A 25,370-nucleotide genomic window follows, 5' to 3' on the forward strand; every position below is an offset into this window, starting at 1 on the left:
AATAGTGATAATTAAAAGTGCAAGCCCTTATGGTACCTATCACATTTGGACAAATGTATTGACATTATTTTACCACAAAATTATTACAAAAACAAAAATCAGTGTTTTGGATGCCATGTTTTGAATGAATTACTGATCAGTGGAAATCATTATGTCTTGGTAATACCACTTGGTCACTCTGGAAGAGTATATACACTATTTCTCTCTCCCTGGCACAGCCAGAAAATGTACAGTGTGTAACATAATGACAGCCATGCAAAGGAAACGTAGGCATGACAGCAGCCTGCTTACGCATTACAATGGGCAACCACATCACAAATAAGTCACAACGTAGTGGGAGATGTACAAAAGTAAACATACCCATACCATTTCTAGTCTATGCCTCTCCAATTCCTGCCAGAAAGAGTTGGCAAAGAATTAAGAGAGAGAGACAAAATGACATTTAACCACCTTCATGAGCAGTTCCCAAAGTGGGCGGTACCCCAAATGCCACAAGAACGTTAAAAGAATGAACAGTGAAACATGGGAGATATCCAAGGGAGAGCCACAGAACAATGTTTTTGATTAAGTTGCCCTTTATAGCAGACAAAAGCTAAAAGACCTGTTAATGAATACCTGTTGCTTCAGAATGAATGCCTGTTGCCTGCGCAGTTCCTTCTCCTGAAGAAAGACAGTACAAACAACAGACATACAGACATACAGAGACACAGAGACACAGAAAGCATGGGGTCTGAGCAAGAGGTTTAAAGACAAAACCAAGACAATAATTTGGTTTCTATTTAAATATATAAAAACCTGTCTTGAAAAAGTCTGTTAACTTGGTTGGCCCAGTGTGACAGCTTCAGACTATGTGTGTGTGTGTGTGTGTGTGTGCGCGCCCAAGTGTAGTAAAATGGAAAGAGGGGAGTTACTCAAACATAGAGAGCCTCAGTCTGTGCTGTTATTAATTTAGAACAGGTCTGCTCGTCATATATGAGAAATATACCTGAAGCCACACAAGTATGGACCAACTGAGTTCATTACAACACACACATACACATGCACACACACGAGCACAAAAAACACATACAGAACACAGTATAATCACCGTCACCTTCATTCGTTTCTCAGCTTCTAGTGTTTTTGCATTGATGGCCTCCTCCTTCTTTCTCCTTTTTGCCTGAAATACAGAACAAGGAGTTTTATCCATCAAACTTAACAGCTGAAAGTAAGTGCTAGTCTGGCATCAGTGTTTGCTGTTTATTTTATGGCACATCTGATCATACAGATGGTACGTGTTTTTTTTTTTGTTTTTTTTTTAAACCTATACATTCTGAGACTACCTGACCCCACAGACCAACCATGGCACACCATTTTATTATTCAGTACTATTTACTGAGAGCTACAAAAAAAAAAAAAAAAAAAAAAAAAAAAAAAACAGACTTCGTCTGTAGTGAAAATTCATTGATGTGGATTTTTTTTTACCAACCATAAAGAAATGCATTATGAAAAAATATGCAGTCTCTATTTTTTGGGTAGAATGAATGGAATATACCACTGAAGCAGCAGAGGCACTTGTGTGTGTGTGGTTTTTTTTCCTGTCACACAAATATCTGATTGTACCCACCTTTCTCTAATGAACTTACCTGGTCTAATTCCCCAACCATAAAGAAACGCATTATGAAAGATGACAGCCTCTATTTTTGGATAGAATGCAATATACTACTGAGGTTTTCTTTTCAATGAACACAAGAAACAGACTACCAGCTGCAAAATTATGGTTACTCAAGACCAGAGCCAGGAGTGTTTAGACCATACACAGGAAAAAACATTTACCTGGTGATATAATAGCCAGTTTATTTGAAAGTAATGATGCAGGAACATTTAAAATGAAAGCACCATGTTTTTGGCTCCTGCTTATTAACATTAACCTCATATTACTTAATGTTTTCTGGAAGCCGCTTGATGTTTTAGCAATTTTACAGTCAAAGTAGTAAAATATGTAATAATATTAGCGTAGCAATATTGTGTTTTAAAAAGGTGTGTAAAATTTTTGCTACATTTAGTCCATCAGAGCAGTGAGAAAGATGAGCATACTTCAGCTGAATCTTCACTTTTTTTGGTTCATGTGTCATTATTAAAATGTATCAAATTCCTCATTTATAATTTAATTATTTTATTGTCACTGAAACAGAGAGATAATCACTAGATTACCTGATTATCCAAAAAAAGTCCACACATTAGTCAAGTATAAAAGCAATAGTTTGCTGCAGCCCTTCTACTAAGCCAGAGAACATGGTATGCTGATGTATGGTGAAATATTTATTTCATAATACGGTGTAAAATTTCCCAACTAGCAACGGCATTTTAATAGTTTAACAGCAATCTGAATTTTGTGGTTGAGGTTTTCCTGTTTTGTGTGGGTGAGGATACTGAACTCACCCTTTCTGTAGAATTGGCTGATTAATATTACAAACATACTCCAGGTCAGAAGTCAACCACTCTTTCAACCCATTAACTTGAACATGACAAAACACTTCGGGAGATTTAAAGAGAGGCGTAAGAGAGAAAGTATAATTAGGTTTAGATTTAAATATGTAATTGCATGCTTTACAAGTGGCTGTTAATGTAGCTTATCAAATGTGGCATCTTCACACTATGGGCAACAAAACTGCAGACATAATTCTGAGGTTGTTCAGTTTCCCTCAGCTGAATTCACTGGCTTTGGTCTAGAATAAATAGAGTTTATTTTACCATTCAGAGATTACTGATATTTTGAAGAATGAAACAAAACATGAAACAAAAACTAGTGAAAGAGCATTTTCTTTTAAAATCCCTCAACAATGGTATAGCCTTCTGTTATGTATAAAAAAAAAAAAAACACTCTGAAGAGTACAAGGTTAAAACTTTTATTAAAAGCAATATTTTAGTATTTTTGTTATTTTTATGTGTGTTTATAATATTTATAATGTATATAATAATATGATTAGTCTCTTTTGTGACATGCCATTATAATGCAGATCTGAATCATAATTCTGCTTCACTACCGATGTGTTTGTTTTTACCTCAAGTATCTGCTGAGCTCGAAGCTCCTTCTCGACACGAATTTGTTCAAGTCTCCTGACCTTCTCCTGTTAGGCAGTGATGAAGATTGAACATGGAAAAAAAAGAGAGTAAAAACAAGAACAAGCTCAGGTAGCTGATGTTGACTTTATTTAGGCCTCTAATGTTAATGCATTTTAAAACTGTTTAAAAAAAAAAAAAAAAAAAAACTGGTAATTTTTTTTATATACAGTAAAAATCTCAGAATGTGCATCCACACACCAAATAAAAACTCATTTGTTTGTTGTCCCCAAAATCATACTCAGAATAGAAATGAGGTCCCCACATTATTAGGCTGTATGTTGCTAGTGCAGGACAAGTGGAAATGTGGGGCTGCTTCTGAGAAGTGGCGTTGTGCATGTTGTGTGCATCAGTGTGGGGAAAAAAGCATGAATGAAGCCTCTACCTGCTGCTTTAGAATCTTCAGCTGCTCTTTCTGCTTGCGCTTCTCCTCTGCTGCCAGCAGGGCTGAAATCACACAACACATGCTTAGATCTAGTGCCTGTGACCCTAGATTTAGAGATTTAGAGATTTATTTTGACTGGGAGTTTTTGCTAAATCACACCCTGTCATAGTGAGAGCGTGAGTCACAACGATAGTTATGAACATGGGTAAACTGGGAGACAGCAGGAGGTTTGGATTTAAATCTAGAAATGAGTGACGTGTGCAGTGACATCTGACCCATGAAGGATCATCTGAATCTATCTGATCACTAAGAACTTAGCAGTGATACACCGATTTTAAAGCAAACATACTGTATACACTGAAAGATTTCTAAATTACATGCTCAGCAGACCTGTCAATACGAAATGCATCCAAGCTGTGCAGTGTATAATGGCTTTACCTTTTTGTCTTTTGGCCTCTTTAGCAGCTTGTGCAAGAGCCCTTTTTTCCAGCTTTCTCATCATCTTTATCTGAGCAGCCTGCCGTGCAATCTCTGACCCACAGAAAACAGGAAGTGGAGAGTGAATGTTCATTTGCTCTTTGGCCAACATAATGTCCAAAAGGATAACAAGTAGCAAAAAATACAGGAAGCATGCTGCTTTCGCCTAATGGGCTTAACAATATGTGTGTTTTCATGATACATCACTAATGGCTGTAATTGCACAAAATCCATCTTTATTTTACAAATTATAGTAGAGGATTTATAGAGCTCATATTACACACTACAGATACATATGTTATATTCCAAATATCCTGTCTTTGCAGCTTACAGCTTGAGTAAGTAGCCTTATTCTATCATGTTAAAAGAGCTCTAGAGGGAGCAGAATGCCATTCAGAATCCTGAGAGCAACTGAAGAAAGTGGACTCTTACCCTGTGCCTCCAGTTTCCGCTGTAGTTTAATCAACGCAGCATTAGCCACCTCAGTCTCACCCACACTAGGTGGTCGTCTTTTCCTTCGGTGAGAATGGAAGGGATCATCATGACGCTGGAGCTCCAGACTCTTAGGATGACCTCTATGTACCTCCATTGCCAAGATACAGGGAACAATCTCGTCCGCTTTCAGCAAGCACCACTGCAAACCCTGGAAATCAGCAGGACATAATCAGCCCACTAAACACAAATCACTCATCAACAACACTGTTTTCAGAACAATTCATTCTATAATTAATGATAGGGTACATAAATATATAACCCAAAACTAGTCTATCAGACATTCAAAAAGGTGTTTACATCACCACAGCAACAATTTAAAAAAAAAACAATGGAACTTGTCAAGCTTCTTGTCAAGTATCTTTAATTTTTTTCCCCCACCTGCATTCTGGATTGTATATTTTCCACTATCTATCTCTTCAACTCTGCAATTGTCAGACTGTTTGTGAGTAAGAACTAGTGGCTAATCCTACCACAGGAGGTGGAAATAATAGTGTTAATAAAGGCTGTTATATGGGAGGAAAAACCTGACCTTCTAGTGGCCTGTTCAGTTGTGGTTGTTTCATATTATTACAGAAAGCAGCGTTTCCTGTTCTGTTCTGCTATTTCAGACATTCTTTAAATTGTTGCATAAATCACTTTTAACTGTCAAAATTGTAAAAGTGTTCACACACACAAGATTACAACAGAATGTTTCCCATGCAGTCAGACCAAAGAATATTCCTCATTTACAATTAAGACTGAAATGACAGGCAATGAATATAAAATGAACAGGGAATCACCTCGGGTCCTTCTCGAGCTTCATAGAAGTTGCCAACCCTTATTTTAGCACTGAAGCTAAAATGGTCACGTGTGATCTCACTTATTCCATTTCTTGTTAAGTACTACAAATGTACAAGAGAGAGACAGCATAAGGAAAACCTTATCGAAGTACCTAACTTAGATACAGTTTGGTCATATACACTAGTATACACATAAATATTACATTATATAAATATAGATCCCATATCCAGTCTACAGAGGGTATTTTATCACAGTTTATACCACAGTGTTGTTGAAATCTCAAATTTGATTGGCCATAAAGTGTTGATTTATTTTCTATTACAGCAGCTCTAGTGTCAGCTGTAATTTAAATCACAGGTTTATATTAATGCATTCATTCTAATATGTTATCATTTCTATACTAACAGCTAATTCACAGGGCTCCACATAATCTAAGCCTAATAAATAAATAAAAAAGTGTTATTTAATAAAAGTAAAACATATAATCAATGATATGATGAAGGTTTCTGTGAGGAGTTGTTTTATTTAACATTTATGAAAGGAGTTCCTGGTGTCAGTGCTTTGTAATGGTCAGTATGTTTTCTGCAATGGGACAGGCTTCAAGACAGAGATCTTTATCTTATTAACTTAAAGACAAAGACGGAAAAAAAGAGAGGCTGTGGAGGGATTGACTGTTTATAGGTCATATAACATAACTGATACCGGGAAATAGCTTGTTTCCTAGAAATTCCACAACATTAAATACAATTAAATGTAAATATTAACAAATTGTTATGGTATAAGATGAATAAAACATTTCAGGATGTGCTATTACTCAAAAATAAAATTGGAACTTTCTTAAGATAAAGTGAGCTCAGAAACTGTAGATATTGGGATCCTGACAGAAACTGTAAACAAATCATTCTCCAGCAGGATGGATTCTTACCTTCATTACATCTGGGTACTGTTTGAGTTTTTTGCCACAGGGAGCATAGTAGGCCACTTCTCCCTGCACACGCCCACAGATATTCCTGATCCGGGTCTCTCTTTTCCACCTAGAAAGTAGTGATTTGGTTCAGAACTGTACCAGTAACACTACTCACACATGCATACACACTGACTAAGTAATCACTATAATTTGTCTTGTTCTACCTGCCTACACTGTCTTAGTGAAGGTGTCAGATTCACTCACTACAGAAGCCTGGCACAACTCAGAGCAGTTATTCAAATGAGGTGCAGCAGGCTTGGCCAGCTGTGAGTCACACACCGGAACACTCCAGAGACCTGTAGTCACTGTGTTTGAGTGCCAACAGACTCCATCATGGGAGGAAGCATGGATGGATGGGTGGAGGAAGGACAGAAGCCAGAAACAGTGGTGCTTTCTTCTTTTCTCCTCTGGACAGGTGCCATGGCTTTAGTCAAGCAAGTCTGAGCCTGACTTAAGTGGAGCATGGGCCGAGACTATACCCCCCCCCGCCCCCTTTGATCATTTTAGCGACCTTCTTTTACTGTGTGAGGCAATCGCTTTTTGATGCTAAGTGTATCTTTTGCCTGCATTACAGCTCTTTTACAGTGACCGGATCTCTTACCCGTGTTCAAGAGGCCTACGCAGTGCCTGCTCATCTGTCACTCTTCTTCTCTTTGCTGAAAGGGGAAAACAACCACCAGTAATTAGTGCTCAAAACTAACAAACAAATTATGTCCAAGTAATCTCTTTTCTTATGCTGGCATAATCTAATTTCATGTATTTCCAAGATTTTTTATGGTAAGTGTAAACATATCACAAGAAGTTAGGTTAAGATCTAAGATGAGTGTTTTTATGGCGACTCTAATGAAGGCTGTTTTGAGTGTATTATCTACCTGGGGGCGTGGCCACACACGATGAGCTTGGGGTGCTGTGATAGGTCAGAGCCCAAGATCTGTTCACAGTTTGCGAAGTCTTAGCAGGTTTATTGATTTGCAAGTTAAGTGAACTGGAGCTGTTGATCTTGCCAGTAGAAGGGTCTGTCAAAGAGGTTGGGCTTTTAGTGAGCTTAAGTGGCATGCTCTCTGTGTGACTCTCTGTGTCGGTATCCATTTCGTCATCTTCAATATCTTCCTCATCATTATCAGAGTCAGTATCCAGGTTACTGCCAGAGCCTATAGAGAATGAAAGTAAGCATAGGTTCATTATCACATGTGATAATTGATATTAATAGCAGATTACAAACAATATAGCTTCTACACACAAATTCACACTAGTGTGGCACATTTTAACTATACTAACCTGACAGACTGTCACTTAAATCTTCCTCTTCATCATCCTCATATTCCCCTGAATCATCTGAGTCTTTGCTGCTGGGAATGTTAGACTCCATTTCCCTGAACATTTTCCCCTGGAGCAGTGACCCTGTGTTTGCCCTATGGGACTGTCGCTGTGTGGAGACTCGGTCTGAGGCAGGAGGTCCAGAGGAAGACTGTCTGGCTCCAGTGCTCAGGTTGATGGGGGTGTTAAAGCAGGGACTGGTGGCTGCTAGTAAAGGCTTATCTGGGGTTTTAGAGCTGTCAGAGCGAGGTTTGGTAATAAGTGCCAAGGGAGCATCCTGCACAGTACTCTGAACAACTCCATTAAGATGGGGAGACTTCTTCAGCAGGGTGGAGGTGAGAAACAGGTTGGAGTGCTGGGGATTGGGGGATTTGAGCTTAGGACTACTCTGAGGTGATGGTGAGGAGGATGACATACTTATCTTCAGGGATTTATCTGCTTCTTGGTGTTCCTTTGCCTGTGGGGGCAAATGGTGTACATAAAAGATTTAATAACAGAACAAGCACTTTGATTAATTAATTTTATTAAATGGAAAGTATGGAAGCAGTATTGCAAAGAACATTCTTTTATTACAAATTTAATAGCATAACATAACTACAAATTTAATAAAATATCTACTGTTACTATAAAGCATGAGATTCTAATTTCTTGTGTGTTCCAAAATACATATTTTGGAAAAATGTAAAAATATTTTTATGTATTGTTTAATTTAATTTTTGCTCTTAAATTTTTTTTTTTATTTTTGGTTATTGCACTTAAGTTATATTTCCTTGCAAAAAAAAAAAAAGGATGAATGCATGATATCATGGTGCCATGTTCATTATGGTGTAATTATGAGACTTAAGATGCTAAGACAGGTAACGTTGCCACAACTACAATGCTACAATGATCTGCCATAACACACTCAGGGTGTCTGTATTCAAATAATGTTTATTTGTACTTAGTCTGAAGCAAGGAAAAAAACTACAGAATATTTTAAAAATCCACATTATGAAAGTGTATTTAAACAAACAGAATAGTATCGACATGGCAGATATGGCTATTAACCAGCAACATTATTTGCTGCTTTTCTAGCTAATTCTAGCCTTTTTCAACACCCTGTCTTGTGTGAGTGGTCCTATATTATTCAATGTATGTGTATGTTGAAAAGAGGTATGCTCGACATGGATCCATTATTCCTTTGAGTACCAGCATCTGTCTGCCATCACCACCCTCAGCACAAGCTGTATAAATACCACCTTCTTAATACTTCATATCTAAACAGCCTGCCACACAGGAGGCAGGTGTGACTCTCCTTGCCTGTGTTTTCAGTCAGTGAATTCATAATAAAATGCATTTCCTCATCCGTTCAGATTCCAATTTGTTTGCAATAGGGAAAATAATGATGGCAAGGATACAAGCATAGCTGATTAGAAACTAGCACGCAACTCTGCTGGCACAAGCAGGCCTACAACCTTCCCATTACGAAACCCTAGTATTTATGTCCTTTTCTTACCACAGTAGTCTGCTCTGGAATTACCATGGCTGGAGATCCACAACCCATATATTTCCTAGACTTACTGGGAAATTGTAGCTTGGTCACACAAATGCAAGGATTGTGGCTTCCAGCTCTAGTGGAGTTCTAACTTCATTGAGGGCCCAGAGGGGGTATAAAAACCTCAAGAGTACACAACCTGACCTAGGGTCTTTAAGAGCTAAGCCACAGGACTTCCTCTCCTTTGCTCAGGGGACTGTGCCACTGACCTCCTCCCAGGGGCTACTCTGCCACCCTTCCGAGTCAGCTCTAATCTGGCAACGAAATGCTGCTATATGGGAGTAAATCAATGAGGCCCTAAGGCAGGGCTTCATCCATTGGACAGTGTCTTCTGCATCAGCCAGCATCTTCTTTGTGGAAAAGAAAGATGGATATCTTTAACCCTGCACTATGAAATTCCACCACACCTTGCCCTGACAGACTAGAACAACTGCACCAAATGATTACAAAAATTGTATTATTACCTGAGAAGTGCATACAAACTCATGTATACCTGAGGTTGTCTTCCACTTGCCCCCTCATCTAAGAAATCTTACTTCTGCCTGCATGCCTGTCCCACATTTGTCTCAGACACATGTACATACACTGGCCTTTTCAAGGCTGCATGCCATAAACTGAGCGACTCTTAAGAATAAACTGAAAAACAATATAAATAAAACATGGTGTTATGGTAAGTTACACAGGAGGACCTTGGGGAATACACAGTCTGCTTAAACTTACACTCAGGTTGTGCATACATCATTATAATAAATATTGCCATTTGACTCAGTATCATTTCTCGTGTGCTGGTTCATTATAATTGTATATGCTGACTGATCTGCAATCCAGTGCTAGAAATGTCAAAGTGAGATGGATAAGTGTGTAAAGCAGTGAGAGAGAGGCAGTCTGTTACCTGCTTGTGCTGATTAAAGTCACTGATGTGCAGGAGGGACTTGTCTGGAGAACTCCTGGCTTTCATTAAGGATGAAGGTTTGGGTGAGGAGGTGATGTTGGAGGTGTTGGGAGAGGAGGAGAGAGATGTTGGCTTTGGACAGAGGGCAAGAGAAAGTGGTTTTGGAGATTCAGAGACAGAGCGATGCTTTGGAGATGAAGACACAGAGAGAGGTTTGGGAGAAGACGATAGTGAGGAAGGTTTGGAAGACAAAGTGAGACACAAAGGTTTGGACAAGGCATCTCGGTTGGGCTGTGGAAGGAGGGAGAAAGCGTTGGTGCTGCCTGCTACTCCTGTGGCCTGGATGACACTGGTGTGTTTGCTGTGCTCTTCTCTGGTTTCTGAGCTGTGGAAGAGTAATGGAGCTGCCTGGGATTGTGTTAGGTCCATAGAGCACATATCTGGTCTACTAGAAAAGCAACCTGTAGGTTGGTCCATCTGTGAGGAGTCCTGATGGGAAGAGGAAAGAAACGGGTCACACAAGATCCACCCAAGTACTACAATTGATGTCCGTCTCAAACACAATCCAGAGCATGCACACGCGCACACACACACACACGCACACACACGCGCACACACACGCGCACACACACGCGCACACACACGCGCACACACACGCGCACACACACACGCACACACACACGCACGCGCATGCACGCCTGACCTCTCGAACAGATCTGACTCGCCTAAAGGCCAATTAACACTAAGTGTTTTTAGTGGTTCAAGGAACAGGTGTGCTTTTGTTTTACCTATTGGTTCTATTCACACTAACTCTGTGGGTTGCAGATTTATAAAAGCACAGTCCCATCTATTAATTGGATGTGTGGGAAAAGCATAAAGGCCTTTGAAATCCATTCACTACAGCTTTATAAACATTGTAAATCTATTTCATAATTTATTTTATGATTGCACAGGCTGTAGCTACAGAGCAAAGTGTAATGATTCCCATTACTCAAAAATGGGGATAGGAATAAACACAAATATGCTACTGGCTCATTGGCTCCCTGTCACATTTTTGGTTGTATTTTTACAGTCAGTTTTCCTTAACTAACAATATTTACTGCATTAGTTAACACTCAAAAAAACATGAACTTCTGAACTACTAAACCAGAAGTAAGTTAATCCATGTATTGATTGATGTATGATTTTAATGTTAACAAAATACACTTGCACTGATTAATGTTTATTAAATCCAAGACTAAATGTAAGTTCATGTAAATTAGCAAAAAAATAAATGACAGAATATTACTAAATGCTGACAACTTATTTAACTCTGATCTCCAGGTGTAAATATTGGAACTTGCCTCAGTTCTTAAATTTGGCACATTTAAGTTCATGTTGGCAATTGTAGGCTTAATTTTAGTTACTGATGATATGAACACTGCTTAATGCACATGCTGATTATTTGACTTGGTTACTTGGATTATTGTTTAAAAAAACAACAATTAATGCAAGTGTTACTTTGTTGATTTTATTTATGGTGTATTATTGCTGACGTTTATGGTTTGTTTATGTTAACTAATGTATTAAGGTGGTAATGTCAGTTAAGAGAACTGTAATACAAAGTGTTATCACATCTTCCATATTCTGCTGACACTGATATGTACAATAGTTACTTTCCATCATAAAAGCGTAATGTGTTTTTGCTATTTTCTTGCCGGTAGTGGCTACAGAATGGAGCTGATCCACAGTGTGGTTTACACAGAAAGTCCCTTTATACTATGCACACATGTTGCTTATTTGTAGTGTCTGGCATGGATTCCAGGTAACATCTAATCACAGAACAGCAACCTACTCACATTTAATGACCTAAGACCATCGAAAAAGTTGCCAGTACAACAAAACATTTATCAATTTATCTAACTTATGCATTATTATGCATCAGTAATTTGGATGACACACCTTAACCGTCCTGCTCACTCTTTGTCCTCTCTGAGAGTCTGAGTCTATGCTGCATACACTCAGATCCTCATCATCATCTTCATTCTCCAGGTCGACAGAGCCCAAACTGCTGAGTGTGTCACTGGAGCTGTCAGAACTGGATCCTGATTGGCTATCACTGTTGCTGGAAATCTCTGGCACTGTCATACAGAGTTTCTGTCATGGAGAGAAGTGACATGACATATCATAGTCCACACATATACACGACTCATTTTCTCCCTTTCCGTACACACTTGTATCTCATCTATCAATCTCAACCATGCTTCCAGCAAACCTGTCAGAGTTCTCCTCCATAAATAGAATTACTTGCAGATTTTTTTGACCAGATCTGCCCAGAACAGTACCCAGAGCAGCACTAATGCTATTATATCAAAATATTTTATATACACACACTGCATATCTGATAGAGTATAATCATCAAACACAATGTATGTGTACATTCTTAAAAGACACACATTATTACACTGAAAATTTTTTTTTTTAATGATTCAGTTTTTGAACATTAACATGAGCATGTAGTTTTGTGGAATTAAAACAACATTTGCAGGAACTGAGATGATCATACCTCTTTTGTTTTGTGGCTGGTTTTTCCTTGGGCTTGATCTGTCTTGATCTTCTGCTTCCTGCTCCAGTTTGGAGGATTGGTGGCTGACTGTACGGTTTTGCAGTGGTTGAGGATGGTTTTGTTGGTCTTATTTTGAGGGTTCAGACCTGATTTGAGAGTACTGGTCTGTTCAGAGGTTGTATAAGCTGGTGAGGGTGAGGAGGAGGTAGAGCTTGCACCAGAGGAAGCAGATTTTGCTTTGCCATTGCCACTGACTGCACCATTCAACCCTTTATGATGGACAAATGCACATATGGACCACATGGATTACATCAATTTCACTACACTGTGCAATAAATCTCTAGATTTCTTATTGTCTTTATTCCACTAGGGGTAATACACTGTTTAAGCACTTCTGGTTTAGCATGCTATTTTTGCTTTGGGGTTAGAAACAGCTTAAAAACTCTGATGCTTTAAACAACAGCAATCACCAGGTAATTGCAGTCACCTGAATTCAAATTCGAGATACCCCAACTAAAAGCATTTCGCCACTGGTGGGAATGTAATTTATTTTATATCATGCTTGGACTAGAGGGGATTTATAAGCATGCTCACTGCTAAGAACATAACTGTCCCCATAACTGGTACAAGCAAAGCTGCAAAAATGTATACATCTTACTAAAAAAAAAAAGGATAAATAATCTTGAGACAGAAATGCCTAGACTCCAGGCTACCTTTAGCAGAGCTCAGTGTGCTCTTCTTGGGAGTGTGTGACTGGCTTAGTGATGGAGGTGTGAATAGAGGAGGCAGGCCCAGGAGAGGAGGAAAGAACGCAGCAGCTCCATGAAGTTGTGCATCGGACGCCCGCCACCAGTCTAAACAGGTTAGTAGTAGAGAAATTCTATTTGAGTTAACACAGAGACCAGACTAAGCAGTAACCTAGACAGAAAACCTGCACATTCCATCTACTTTTGTTGCAGGCCATTACTGGTGAGAATTGTAAACGTGAAACAGAAAACGCTTTTCATCTCAGAATAGTCAGTGCCATCAAAATGCTACCCAGCTGTGAAAACAACTTTCTTAAGCATCCACTTTAAGGCAAATAGCAAACTCAGACCAACTCAGAACAGAATCATAAAAAAAAAGCCAGGGACACACATTAAGGGAGCAGACAAACAAGAAGCAATAGATTAAAATTTTCAAAAGGACAGTTAAAGCAGAACAATACCCAATCCAATGAATTATAAACAAATGTGCTCTATGGAGTGAACCCTAAAATGTACAGGACCTCAATATTTCACAGGAATCATTTTTTCCTCATAGAGGAAAAAGTGCAGCATGTCACATTTAGAAAAGTTTGCAATTGTGTGCAAGGTGAGGTCAAAGAATTGCCTTGACCCCAGCAAGTTAGCCTGCAATAAATGTCAAGCCCTGAACACACCTCTCTGGCCTGATGGAACATACAGTAAAGGTGATGTATGTGGACCATGTGCCATATCCACACACAGTTAACAGGAAAAAATACAGAGGGGGAAGAAAAAAATATAACTATGACCAAATACTGCCTCATGGTTTTTATGTAAAATCATCCTGTGGCAGCTGACATGTAAAATGTTTCACTGAAGATTAAATACATTCATCCATTACTCATGGATCAAGAACCCAACACAAAAAAATAAGCAAGATTCTTAACATGGTAAGATTCTTAACATGGGTATGTTTGATGCACATAAATTAGACAATATGCTTAAAATGTCATATAAGCAGCCGAGTGAAAAAGTTTCTCACCTATTCTGGATATAAAAAGGAAAAAGAAAAGAGCCAAAAGAAAGAAACCAGAGTTGTCATGACTCATACTGTCTCCAGATTTGAGGAAAGCAATACATGGCACCTATAACAAATATGTCAACAAGAATGGCAAAGATTGTCCCAGCAATCTTGCAGCTACCAATGAAAGGGTATTAAATATTAAAACGGAGAGTAAAGGACAGGAAGAAAAAAAAGCAGTTTAAAAAAGCAGTTTAAAAAAGGCAATGGGTTACCATAAAAGTTAGTAGAGTTGGCAGAGCTATATCACATTCAGAAAAGAGCGCTTTTAAACTTATATTATTTTAAAATTGTGCATTATTAATAGTTAACCATAAAATATTTGGCCAATATGGTATAAATTAAATTTTTTTTGTTTTCTTACTTTAGTCCTCAGCATCTGAAACCTTTTGCACTCAACTGTATGGCAACATACCTGGAAACGTTCCAAGTTGTGGGTGGGACGCTAAGCTTCCCTGCAATCCCAAAATCCCCAGGCCTCTGAAATCAGAGCATCCAGACAGAGGAGCATACAGCCTGAATGCTGGATGGCTCAACATGGGGAAAGACGTTCTAAAACCTGGATCACTACCCAGCTGAAACAGACGTCCTGCAGAGAGAAAACAAAAGAGAACAAGAGACAGAGATTCGTATACTCCATAAATCACACCTAAAACAATGTGTGTACATTATTTATTAATTGTCTTTCCTTTCACACTATCTGGGCGAATTGATTAAAAGCTAAGATTGATAAAAGAGCGTTTAGTGTGTTAATCAGTAACACATATTGTGAACACTGAAGAAACCACATAAAATTTTTTTTTTAAAAATGAGGCACATGAATAACCAGTATAGCACCACTAGGATGGAAAAAGGTATGTATTCTGTATAAGAACCAATAAAAAAAAAACAGCACAGTTGCACACAGTTGCACTACAGACAACTACAATTGTCTGTATCCATGCATAAATATTGTGACAGTTGTTGCGAGTGAGGGTTTGAGCACTGAGTGAAATGACAGTTGACATTCTCAGCCATGCACATGCAGATCTGTACAAGACAGAGGACGAGGAGAACACAGCATAAGAGCAATTAGCAGAACAGTGTGCAACCATTTATTTGATTATTTATTCATTAATCATTCTACTGGGCAAGTTGACACTTTAATCATACACTATATGGCCAAAAGTATGTGGACACCTGACCTTGACACCCATATATGGGCATTTTAAACTGTTGCCACAATTGTCTAGAATGTGTATGCTGTAGCATTACAATTTCTCTTCACTGGAACTAAAGGGCCACAAACCTGTCCCAGCATGACAAGGCCCCCGTGCACAAAGCAAGCTCAATAAATACATGGTTAGCAAGGTTGGAGTGGAAGAAATCAAGTTACCCGCACAGAGCCCTGATCTCAACCCCAGTGAACACCTTTATAATGAACAGGAGTGCTGTCTTCGTGCCAGGTGCCTAAGCTCACTAATGCTCTTGTGGCTGAATTATAAGAGCAGTGAGGGGAGTGAATCTGGAATGGAATGTTCAGGCACATATGGCTGTGACAGTCACATGTCCACAAACTTTTGGCCATATAGTGTATATTTGGGGGAAAATATATATATATAAAAATAACCATACAAGAAAATGGAAAATGTGTTCAATCCCTAGATTTAACCAAAATCCCTTCAGGAGAAACAAAACAAAGACTCCCTGCGCTGAGCTGCCTTCATGCCAGGTTACATACACACCAGGAAAATATCCTCTTTTCTTTCTCATTCTGATGAGCTGCATATTTATTAGCCAGCTCTCCAAGGGCCTTGACGTCTGTAGCAGAGTAGACGAAGAGATGAGAATGCCGAGGAGGCCAACATCCATCTCCTCCTCTCCACAGTCTCCTCAGCATGCCACAATGACATCAGTAAATACCTTTTTAATATTAATGGCATCATTATCCATAGCCTCAGAACAATTAAATTCTAAGTTCCACATACACGACTATGGTTAGTGCTCTGAGTTCAGATACAGCAGCATCTCCAGTGAACAGAGGGCATCATTTGACCCCATCAAATAAAACCTATCAACACATTCGTCTATCATCATGTGGGCGACCTCACAAAGTCAGAAGAGGGTCAATTTTTGCTCATTTTTATCTCTTACCTACTTTAATCTGCTAATAACTCACAACACATGGGAATAATAAAAGATACCTGTATGGATGTAATCAGCATGAATTCAAACAGGTTTGACATCCTTTTATTAACTGCTGAGGCTTGTCATGAGAAAAAAGCAATTGTGGAAGAACTTAATAGCAATTGAACACATTAATAACAAAAGGACACACAGCCAGCACATACTATCTTCAGATGTAAAATTCCTCTATAATGTGCTCCTTAGGGAAGCACCCACCAGATAAATGAGTAGCAATCTCCATTATTTCTTCTGGTCTGACTTCAGAGGTGTCACTGATCTGTCTGCTTTAATCACCACCCTGCCTGGGTGAAAAAATTTTATCTCCCACACACATTCAGTGTGTATGCACAGAAATGTACAGAAAGACAGCTTCTTTCTGTTCTTATCATGAATAAATGTCAAATCACAGAATATTTGCATGATGTTTTTTAACTTGGGAAATCAAACAGCAAATTCATATACATATATGCAATAGTACTCGCCTACCCACTATACGATTGCTGCAGAGAGAAAAGCAGCTTCCCTTATTGTCTCTCTTTCTTTCTCTCCATGTGGTAAACAGGAGCTAAAGGTTGTCAGCAGTTGAGAGAAAAGAAGGAGAGGCTTTTTAATTGTTGGCATTCATTAAAGCAGCAGCTTCTCCTTTTGCATCCAAACTGTCAGAAATGTGTTAGCCGGGGCTGCTAGAGGCTTTCTCTCTCTGCTGTAATAGCACACACATCATTAACATAGTACAGTGCTTATGCTGTTCTTTTATTCCATGAGCAGTTTGTGTACAAAAATCAATCCTGCTCATGACAGATTTGCTTTGCTCTTACACAAAACCTATGAGCAAGCTTGCATTACACTGCTCTTGCACATATCCGCATTTTATGTTTGAAAAGTGTGTGCATGCACTCAAATTCATTCAACTTTCTCATATGTGCTTTGGGTTCAGGTTTCTTACACAGGAATTAGGCTATTGGCAGCAAAAGAACACTATATATACTCCTGCTGATCCTGCTTTGAAGTGTTGTATCTAAATAAACAACAGATTTTTAAAAGATTACTGGATCCAAAAATACCTTCCACGGACAGCAAATTGGTATCTTGGCATAAATACACACTGTCTAAACCAATAACCTTTACTGTGTAGTCAGTTTAATCCTGCACGAAGTTGAACATATGACTGCAAGTATGCTCAAAGTCCTTCTAATAAAGTCTATCCACTTGGCAGCCACCTTGGCAATACTCCTAGGCAGTTATTTTCGTTCATACAAGACCAAGCTCTTATCCACTTGATTGGAGAGAGAACCATAAACCAGAAACTGATCAACGGGATGATGTTTCAAACACTATTTGAAATGGCTATTAAAATCAGACAAAAAATGGTGTAAATTATGTGTGGTCATTTTTCAGGTTGCTCTGGCTACAGCATGTGTGTTTTGCCATAGCTAACTGAGAAAAATCTGGCATGCATCAGCATTTTACTCGAGGGATGGGACTTATGTATATGATGGCTGTAATGTAGTCGCCACAACAAGACCCCGCCAACCATTTTCACTCCAATTTGGTCAAAACAATAAAAAGCCACCAAAATTCTTCAACACCATTACTGTAATCACCATTATTTTCAAACTTTTATAATGAGCTACACATTCAGCAAGCTGCACTAATCTCTCATAGGGTTAGGAGCTGTTGTATGGAATTCTATATTATGGCTTATGCTATGGTGTGGCCTCTGCACCTCAAGACACAGCAACACTTCTGTGTTTGCCATTTCTTATAGTTAGTGTGCTCAGTGCTATGGGAACTCTTTACACAAATGTATATAGACTCGTGCCTTGTGTTTTTGTGTGTGTTCACATGTGCACATGCACCGGTCATGTTCTTACCACTATCGCTTGTTATGTTTGGTGATGAAGCTGGAGGAGGGGCAGAGGAGCTGATGGATGGCTGGGAGTGGGTGGAGGATGGTAATCTCTCTCCAGACTCCATGACTGCAAAACATTGCAAACAACAAATCAACACACATACATAGAGAAAATAATATATCAATAAATATATATACACTCACCATCCACTTTAATAAGAACACATTCAATAATAAGTACATTCATGCAGTTATCCAATCAGCCAGTCATGAGGCAGCAGCACAATGCATAAAGTCATGCAAATACAGGTCAAGAGCTTCAGTTAATGTTCACATCAAACATCAGAATGGGGAAAAAAGTGTGACCTCTGTGACTTTGACTGTGGCATATTGTTGGTGTCAGACGGGCTAGTTTGAATGTTTCAGAAACTGCTGATCTCCTGGGATTTTCACACACAATAGTCTCTAGAGTTTACACAGAATGGTGCGAAAAACAAAAAAACATTGAGCATGTGACAGTTCTGTGGGTGGAAATGCCGCGTTGATGACCGAGATCAGAGGAAAATGGCCTCAAATAACCACTCTTTCCAACTACAGTGAGCAGAAAAGCATCGCAGTAGGCAGAAAACATCAAACCTTGCGGTGGATGGGTTACAACAGCAGAAGACAACATCAGGTTCCACTCCTGTCAGCCAAGAACAGAAATCTGAGGCTAAAAACACACTGAAACTGAACATGTGAAGCCTGGAAAAAGACCAGGTGACTTTTTTTTTTTTTTTCCCCTAATCTTCATCTGTCTAGTTTGGGTGAGTCTGTGCCCATGATATCCTCAGATTTCTGTTCTTGGCTCACAGGAGTGCAACCTGATGTGGTCTTCTGCTGTTGTAGCCCATCCACCACAAGGTTCGATGTTTTGTGCATATTTAGATGCTTTTCTGCTCACTATGGTTGTAAAGAGTGAGTTACTGTAAGAGTTACTGTAAGAGTTACTATATCCTTGCTGGCAGCTTGAACCAATCTGGACATTTCCCTCTGACCTCTCCCACTTTTTCCCTATTCTGACCTTTGATGTGAACATTAACTGAAGCTCCTGTTCTGTATCTGACTGATCTGCATTGTGCTGCTGCCACATGATTGGCTGATTGGATAACTGCATAAATGAGCAGGTGTACAGGTGTTCATATTAAAGTGGATGGTGAGTGTATGTTAGTGTAAAGGCACCTACTGTTGAAATGTTTTCATTTGTTACATTTAAATGTCCAGTTAACAATTCACGGTATATGTGTGTGCGCAATTATGCCAAAACACTGCAAAAAAATAAATATAAAATGAAAATGAATATAAAGATTGCATGAAATTGCAATAATTTATATGTGCATTCAGTGTACAGTTTAGCGTGTACAAAGCTGGGTTTCATGAGCAGGCAAAGCGGAGATACATATACATGCACAGTAGTAGGTCTTGACAGCTGACAGTTAAGTGCAGAAGAAACACAGAGCAACACTAAAACAGCACACAGCACATCAAAGCCTGGCCCTTGCTCTCTCTCACGCACACGCACACCCACATATAACATAATTAGGAAGATGGACAGATATTACTCTGTGGAATATAAAATCAGGCATCTTTGCTCCTAATCAAACACACATGGATTGACGGTGTGTTATTATGCATTAAATAAACGTCTGTGTGTGCAGAACAACCAAATCGGCTGTTAAATCATTTGCACATTTTAATACATTGCAAATTATAATTGAGCAAGATGGTGACAAGCAGAGATGCTGACTGGCAGAAATCTGTGATTTGCTTAGTACTGCACATTTGAAGCCAACATTATGTTTTAGTTTTTTCCACATTCATCCACCTTTAAAAAAATTCCAGAGTAAAATTTTTTTTTTGTATTTAGAAAAAGAAAAAGAAAAATTTTTTTTTAAATCTCACTAATATGAAAAGTAGGCAAGTATTTCCCCAGATAGTTTGATTTAAATATGCTTATACGTATTTATAGCCTTTGAATAACTACTTACATGATTGTCACTAAAAAGTTGATTACACAGTTTTGATTCATACATTACAAAATAACTATAGCTTTTTTGTGTTTGTAAAATTGCAAGCGATATTAATTATTAAAATAATACCAGAGACAGGAATTAATTTGATTGGATCTGTGATGCATGATGTGAGAAAGGTCATTACATATCTACTATGAGATCGTAAATCCATATGATTTTGCAAATTAAACATATTTTCACTCTGACAGCTTAAACAATCTAATGCAGTTAGTCAAAATGCCAGCAAACTCATTAGTAGGGGTGGGTGATGTGACTACGTCATATCATATCATATCATTCTCAAACAAATTTTTGAATACACAATATGTATCATGATATATATGTTTGTGAACAATTTCCCAGCAATACAGTAGTGACACAATAATAAAAACTATAGTAAAGTATAATTTACTTAATTTCTACTAAAATAAATTTCTTTTTTTTAATTAAAGATAACATTTTTATTTATAAAAAAAACTAATAAAATATTTATAACATGAAAACAGTTTTAAAGATTGTACAAGAAATTTAAAGTAAGTACAAACTTTTAGCATCAAATCAGCTGCTTCCAGTCAGTCTGTAATTATATTTTACAAAAATTAAAATTGTAATTTAAAAATATTTAATAAAAAGACATCATGATATCCATGATCTTAGAAAGGTGTATGGTGACATAATTTATCATGATATTAATATTATATTGTCATATCGCCCAGAATTACTCATAAGAGACAAAAAAAAAAGATATAAACTGTCGATTAGACCAATAATCTTTGTCTCTCTGTCTCTCTATTTATTTTGCGTGTGTTTTGTCTGGGAGCGCGCTAACAGATGGCTGGTCATCAGCATGGAACATCAGTACTGAATCACACAAACTCACTTAACGCACACACACACACACACACACACACGCGCACGCACGCACGCACACGCACGCACACACACTGTTCAGTAACACAGAACAATAAATCCTTCTGAAAGTCAGAGTGCTCCTGGCCACTCTCTACATCACATAAGCACCTCAACCACAACACCGCTGTCTAAACCTAGCAATATGACCCAGTCTCCTAAACCATCGGTTTTACTGAGCACAAACTTCCAATCACACAGGTGGAAACAGACACAGCTATGGGAGGGATGGATGAAGGAAGGAAGAAGAAGAAGAAAAAAGACAGACACAGACAGGTGAAGGGAGCCGCCACCATCACAGCAGGCAGCAAACACTCAGGTGGGAAAATTGATAACACGCAATCCACAGAAGGAAAGAGAGGGAATGATACAGAGTGGTGAATTATTTGTGAAGGGTCTTCTTTCCTATTTGTCCCTGTGTCTTTGTGTATATGGATTGCGGTTCACAGTCAGCCATTAAAGGTGGGCAAAATGGCAGAAACACTTTTACAATATACAATATGCATCACTATATTTAGGCTGGCTGGTAAGGTTTCAGAGGAAAAAAAAAAAAACAATAAAAATCCTGGTTGATATATATCAGTGTTTCCCACACATATCACATATCAGATCCAGTATTACTGTAATTATTGATGATTGAAAAATGTTTAATTCCACACTCATTACATATATGAGAGAAATCTAACCTTTAATGGAAGTAAATTTATTCTAGGACTATTGGCACCTCTAGAAATTCTCACCACCAGTGGCAGTTATTCAAAGTTCATAAATCCACAGTCATATACATAACTAGTGTTTTGTTTCCAGTAGTGTTTTTTACTCTTGCAAAAACGCCACATTTTATTATAATAACACACTCATATTTTGAATTTTACAGACAATGTCATGATTGGCAGTGCTATACAATTTCCGTTTGCACCCATATGCTATAAGGCAGTTCCACCTCTGATTTGCTGTCATTGTGCTAGATTAACCTGTGACAAATTGAAGTAATCTGGATCAGTCATATGTCCAGAAATTGTATTCAGCGCCTCAGGTTGAATGAATTTTAATGAAGCTGGAACACCAATTTAACACAGAAATTCATAAGAACAAATGCTAAATAAATGCCCAAATAGTAAGTCCCATACTATGAAAATGAAGGAACAGAGAAATTAAATATGCTTTGCTCTGCTTTCCTGCCATAATAATGTCTTCCATCAGGATCAAACAGTAGTTAATCAGCTCCTCACGCCACCCAGGTCACTAGGCCACATGAGATGTGGAGAGATAAAAGAAGCTGAAGAGTGCTCTTTACAGAAAACAATTGCCTTCAGATCTGTGTAAAGGCAGAACCCAGAGTCTTCATCCAACATTAACAGTCTGATTTTCAGTATCGCCAAGGCACTAACGAAATCACATAATGGATGTGGGAGTTGAAACACATGGACATGCAGCACCTGAAAAGATATCTAATCAAGAGCTTCTGTTAAATAAATCCTGATGAATCTGTGTCAGATCTAAAGGCAGCTCGACCCTGAAACAAAGCAGCTTAATGTAAAATTTTAAAATTCAAACCATGCTTGGTTTAAGCATAATGACTACCTCCATGATGTGACACTGCCTTTTCGTTTAACTTACTTTAGATGGTTATAGTCTATGGGATTTTGATTATGTTATTTGTACATCATCTAATGCGGAGGAAGCTTATCAGTAGGACAGGAGGATTTCCACAAGGTTGACTTATAGTGCAGTTTAAGTACTTCACCATAAAACATCTCTTTACTTAGAAGTTTCATTAAAAGATGCAAGTATGTATGTGAGCAATGCACATAAGTTTTAGAGGCACAGAGAATAAATAAAGAGGTCAGAGTGTACAATAAGCTGTAGTAGGACAAAATCAAAAAAGAAAGCAAGGATAATAAGATAAAAGACTTATCTAAATATGTCCCAATGGTTTCTTTTACTGCACACATGCAGCATTAATGGTGTAGTGCATCAGCGAAAGTGTGCCATTTTGCACAATATTGGACTCAAATCAATTGCAAACTGTCAAAGTTGACTCTTAAGATCTCAATTACGGTCTTAGAAAAGTTTATAGGAACTTCCCTCAGTCTTAATTAGTTATTGTGTAAAAAACCAACCACAATGTAAGTGTATGATCGATTTTTCCATCTCTCAAGATCCTTGCTTTGTTACAGCCATGGATGGTACCTTAGAGATTTAATTTCAGATTTTAAACCGAGTTAAACAATTTCTTCTACACGATTTCTTATCAGTAAACATGGCAACCGTAGATTTCAAGTTAATACATTCAGCTATGAAATGCATTACTGCCATGAAGAAAGAGCTTGTTATGAGACAATAACAACTCATTACTGCTGTAAATGATACGAATGCTCATCTCTACCATCTTTTTTTTTTTTTAAATCCTAAATTGTTCCAGAAATTGCTTCTCTCTGTCTGTCGACATTGGCATGATGATCTGCTGCTGATAATAAAATACGAAGATGTAATATCCACATAAAGGCCATGAAACAAGAGCACAAACACTCAATTTCATTTTAATCAAAAGCCATAAACAGACAATGCTACATCTCGAAAGAAGTGAACAAACTCAATAATAATAATACGCTCCATGCTCCATACCTGGCTTGGTCAGCTATGTCAATACTGAGGTTTATCTGCACCATAAAGTGGAAAGGTATTGAACATGGAAGCTTGTTTCTAAATAAACAAGCCATGTTTGTGGCTGAGAGCTATGCTCCAGAACATGGTGCAGTGTGGCTTGAGATATGAACATACTCAGTTGAATGAAGGGAAATGACGGGTTAAAAAGTCTGAGAAAGAAAAATAAGGAGAGCAGTCCTCCTCCAGCCATCTGACTTTTGGCATGATGATATGCAAATGTACATGACATGCATTTTAAAAGGATGACAATAAGAGAAGACACTGCTGGAACAATAAAAAATTCAAAGAGCTTATGCCTGACATTAACTAGGTCCATGTTTCATTGCCATAGAAATAACGTAGGAATGTTTGTTACTTGGGGAGTGGTTATACTTTTAAACTGTACACATTCTTAGTTAATGTGGCTGGATTTCTAAATATGATTTCTATTTAGGATCAAATAGGATTTCTAAATATGAAGTGAAGTGACTTGTGGCCAAGTGTGGTGACCCATACTTGGAATTTGTGCTCTGCATTTAACCCAAATCCAAGTGCACACACACAGTAGTGAACACACACACACAACCTTTTTTGCTGCGGCGCCCGGGGAGCAGCTGGGGGTTCGGTGCCTTGCTCAAGGGTCTCACCTCAGTGGTGGCATTGAGGGTGGGAGAGAGCGCTGGTCATTCACTCCCCCACCTACAATCCCTGCCGGACCCGAGACTCGAACACACGACCTTCAGGTTCACCTTCGGGTTGCAAGTCCGACTCTCTATCCATTAGGCCGCAACTGCCTCTAAAACTGACAGCATTAAATGCCAAACAAAAATAATGCCTAGGTGATATTTTCCACTATTTAATACAATAACCTGACTGATCTTGAGTTAAATAAGGCCCAAAGGGTCTACAGCTTCTTCTTGGCGAACTAAAGGAGTTCTGCTTTTAACGCAGGTCCAGCTGGTTAATTAAAATGTTATTGAAGACAATGCACTTTTCTATATATGTATATATATAGAATTATATTGTCTTAGTATAAAGCCAAAATGATTTAAGACAGGCCAGTGGACATTGAAAGACTAAACATAGAAATATGCTGAAGAAGGAGAAATAAAACATCAGTGAAAGTCCCTTCTTGACATTAAGTCTGGTCTTTATACAAATACAAAACACACTGTGTCTTTATTCTTTCTGTTTGATCATCCATGAAATGGTGCCTAAAGATGGGTCACATGCACATCGTTATATTTAAATCACACAAGTGGATTGATAGGCATCTCTTTGTCAAAAAGTCCAACATTTCCCTAATTGCAAAATAGATATTACACAGTTGAAGTCACCACAAACATTTTGTTCAAAATAATAGCAAAAACACTGTCATTAGTCTAAAGCAACCCTTATCAACGAAGTTATGATACACCATGAAGGACAAAAGCAAACCAAGGT

The 25,370-nt window shown here is 38.3% G+C and overlaps 1 protein-coding gene across 6 annotated transcripts in view; it reads right to left on the reverse strand.

Annotated features, from left to right (window-relative positions):
• The window catches only part of LOC113526313 (bromodomain adjacent to zinc finger domain protein 2B), a 53,822-nt gene that overhangs the window by 11,072 nt on the left and 17,380 nt on the right, over positions 1 to 25,370 (reverse strand). For 3 of the 6 annotated variants that reach the window (XM_026913259.3, XM_026913254.3, XM_026913253.3), the window contains 18 exons: positions 18,341 to 18,445; positions 14,716 to 14,889; positions 13,208 to 13,348; positions 12,495 to 12,763; positions 11,891 to 12,085; positions 9,950 to 10,438; positions 7,485 to 7,980; positions 7,079 to 7,357; positions 6,808 to 6,862; positions 6,165 to 6,273; positions 5,239 to 5,340; positions 4,397 to 4,607; positions 3,926 to 4,018; positions 3,488 to 3,549; positions 3,045 to 3,110; positions 1,094 to 1,159; positions 616 to 660; positions 361 to 393 (listed from right to left, as the gene is read on the reverse strand). In XM_026913259.3, coding sequence (XP_026769060.3) covers positions 361 to 393; positions 616 to 660; positions 1,094 to 1,159; positions 3,045 to 3,110; positions 3,488 to 3,549; positions 3,926 to 4,018; positions 4,397 to 4,607; positions 5,239 to 5,340; positions 6,165 to 6,273; positions 6,808 to 6,862; positions 7,079 to 7,357; positions 7,485 to 7,980; positions 9,950 to 10,438; positions 11,891 to 12,085; positions 12,495 to 12,763; positions 13,208 to 13,348; positions 14,716 to 14,889; positions 18,341 to 18,443 — 2,988 coding nt within the window. In that variant the 5' untranslated portion in view covers positions 18,444 to 18,445. Of the gene's footprint in view, positions 1 to 360; positions 394 to 615; positions 661 to 1,093; positions 1,160 to 3,044; positions 3,111 to 3,487; positions 3,550 to 3,925; positions 4,019 to 4,396; positions 4,608 to 5,238; positions 5,341 to 6,164; positions 6,274 to 6,807; positions 6,863 to 7,078; positions 7,358 to 7,484; positions 7,981 to 9,550; positions 9,662 to 9,949; positions 10,439 to 11,890; positions 12,086 to 12,494; positions 12,764 to 13,207; positions 13,349 to 14,715; positions 14,890 to 18,340; positions 18,446 to 25,370 lie in introns of those variants that run through there. The other 3 variants (XM_026913256.3, XM_026913257.3, XM_053234044.1) reach the window with 3 other exon arrangements.

Source organism: Pangasianodon hypophthalmus, chromosome 5, assembly GCF_027358585.1.
Source record: "Pangasianodon hypophthalmus isolate fPanHyp1 chromosome 5, fPanHyp1.pri, whole genome shotgun sequence".
NCBI lineage: Eukaryota > Metazoa > Chordata > Actinopteri > Siluriformes > Pangasiidae > Pangasianodon > Pangasianodon hypophthalmus.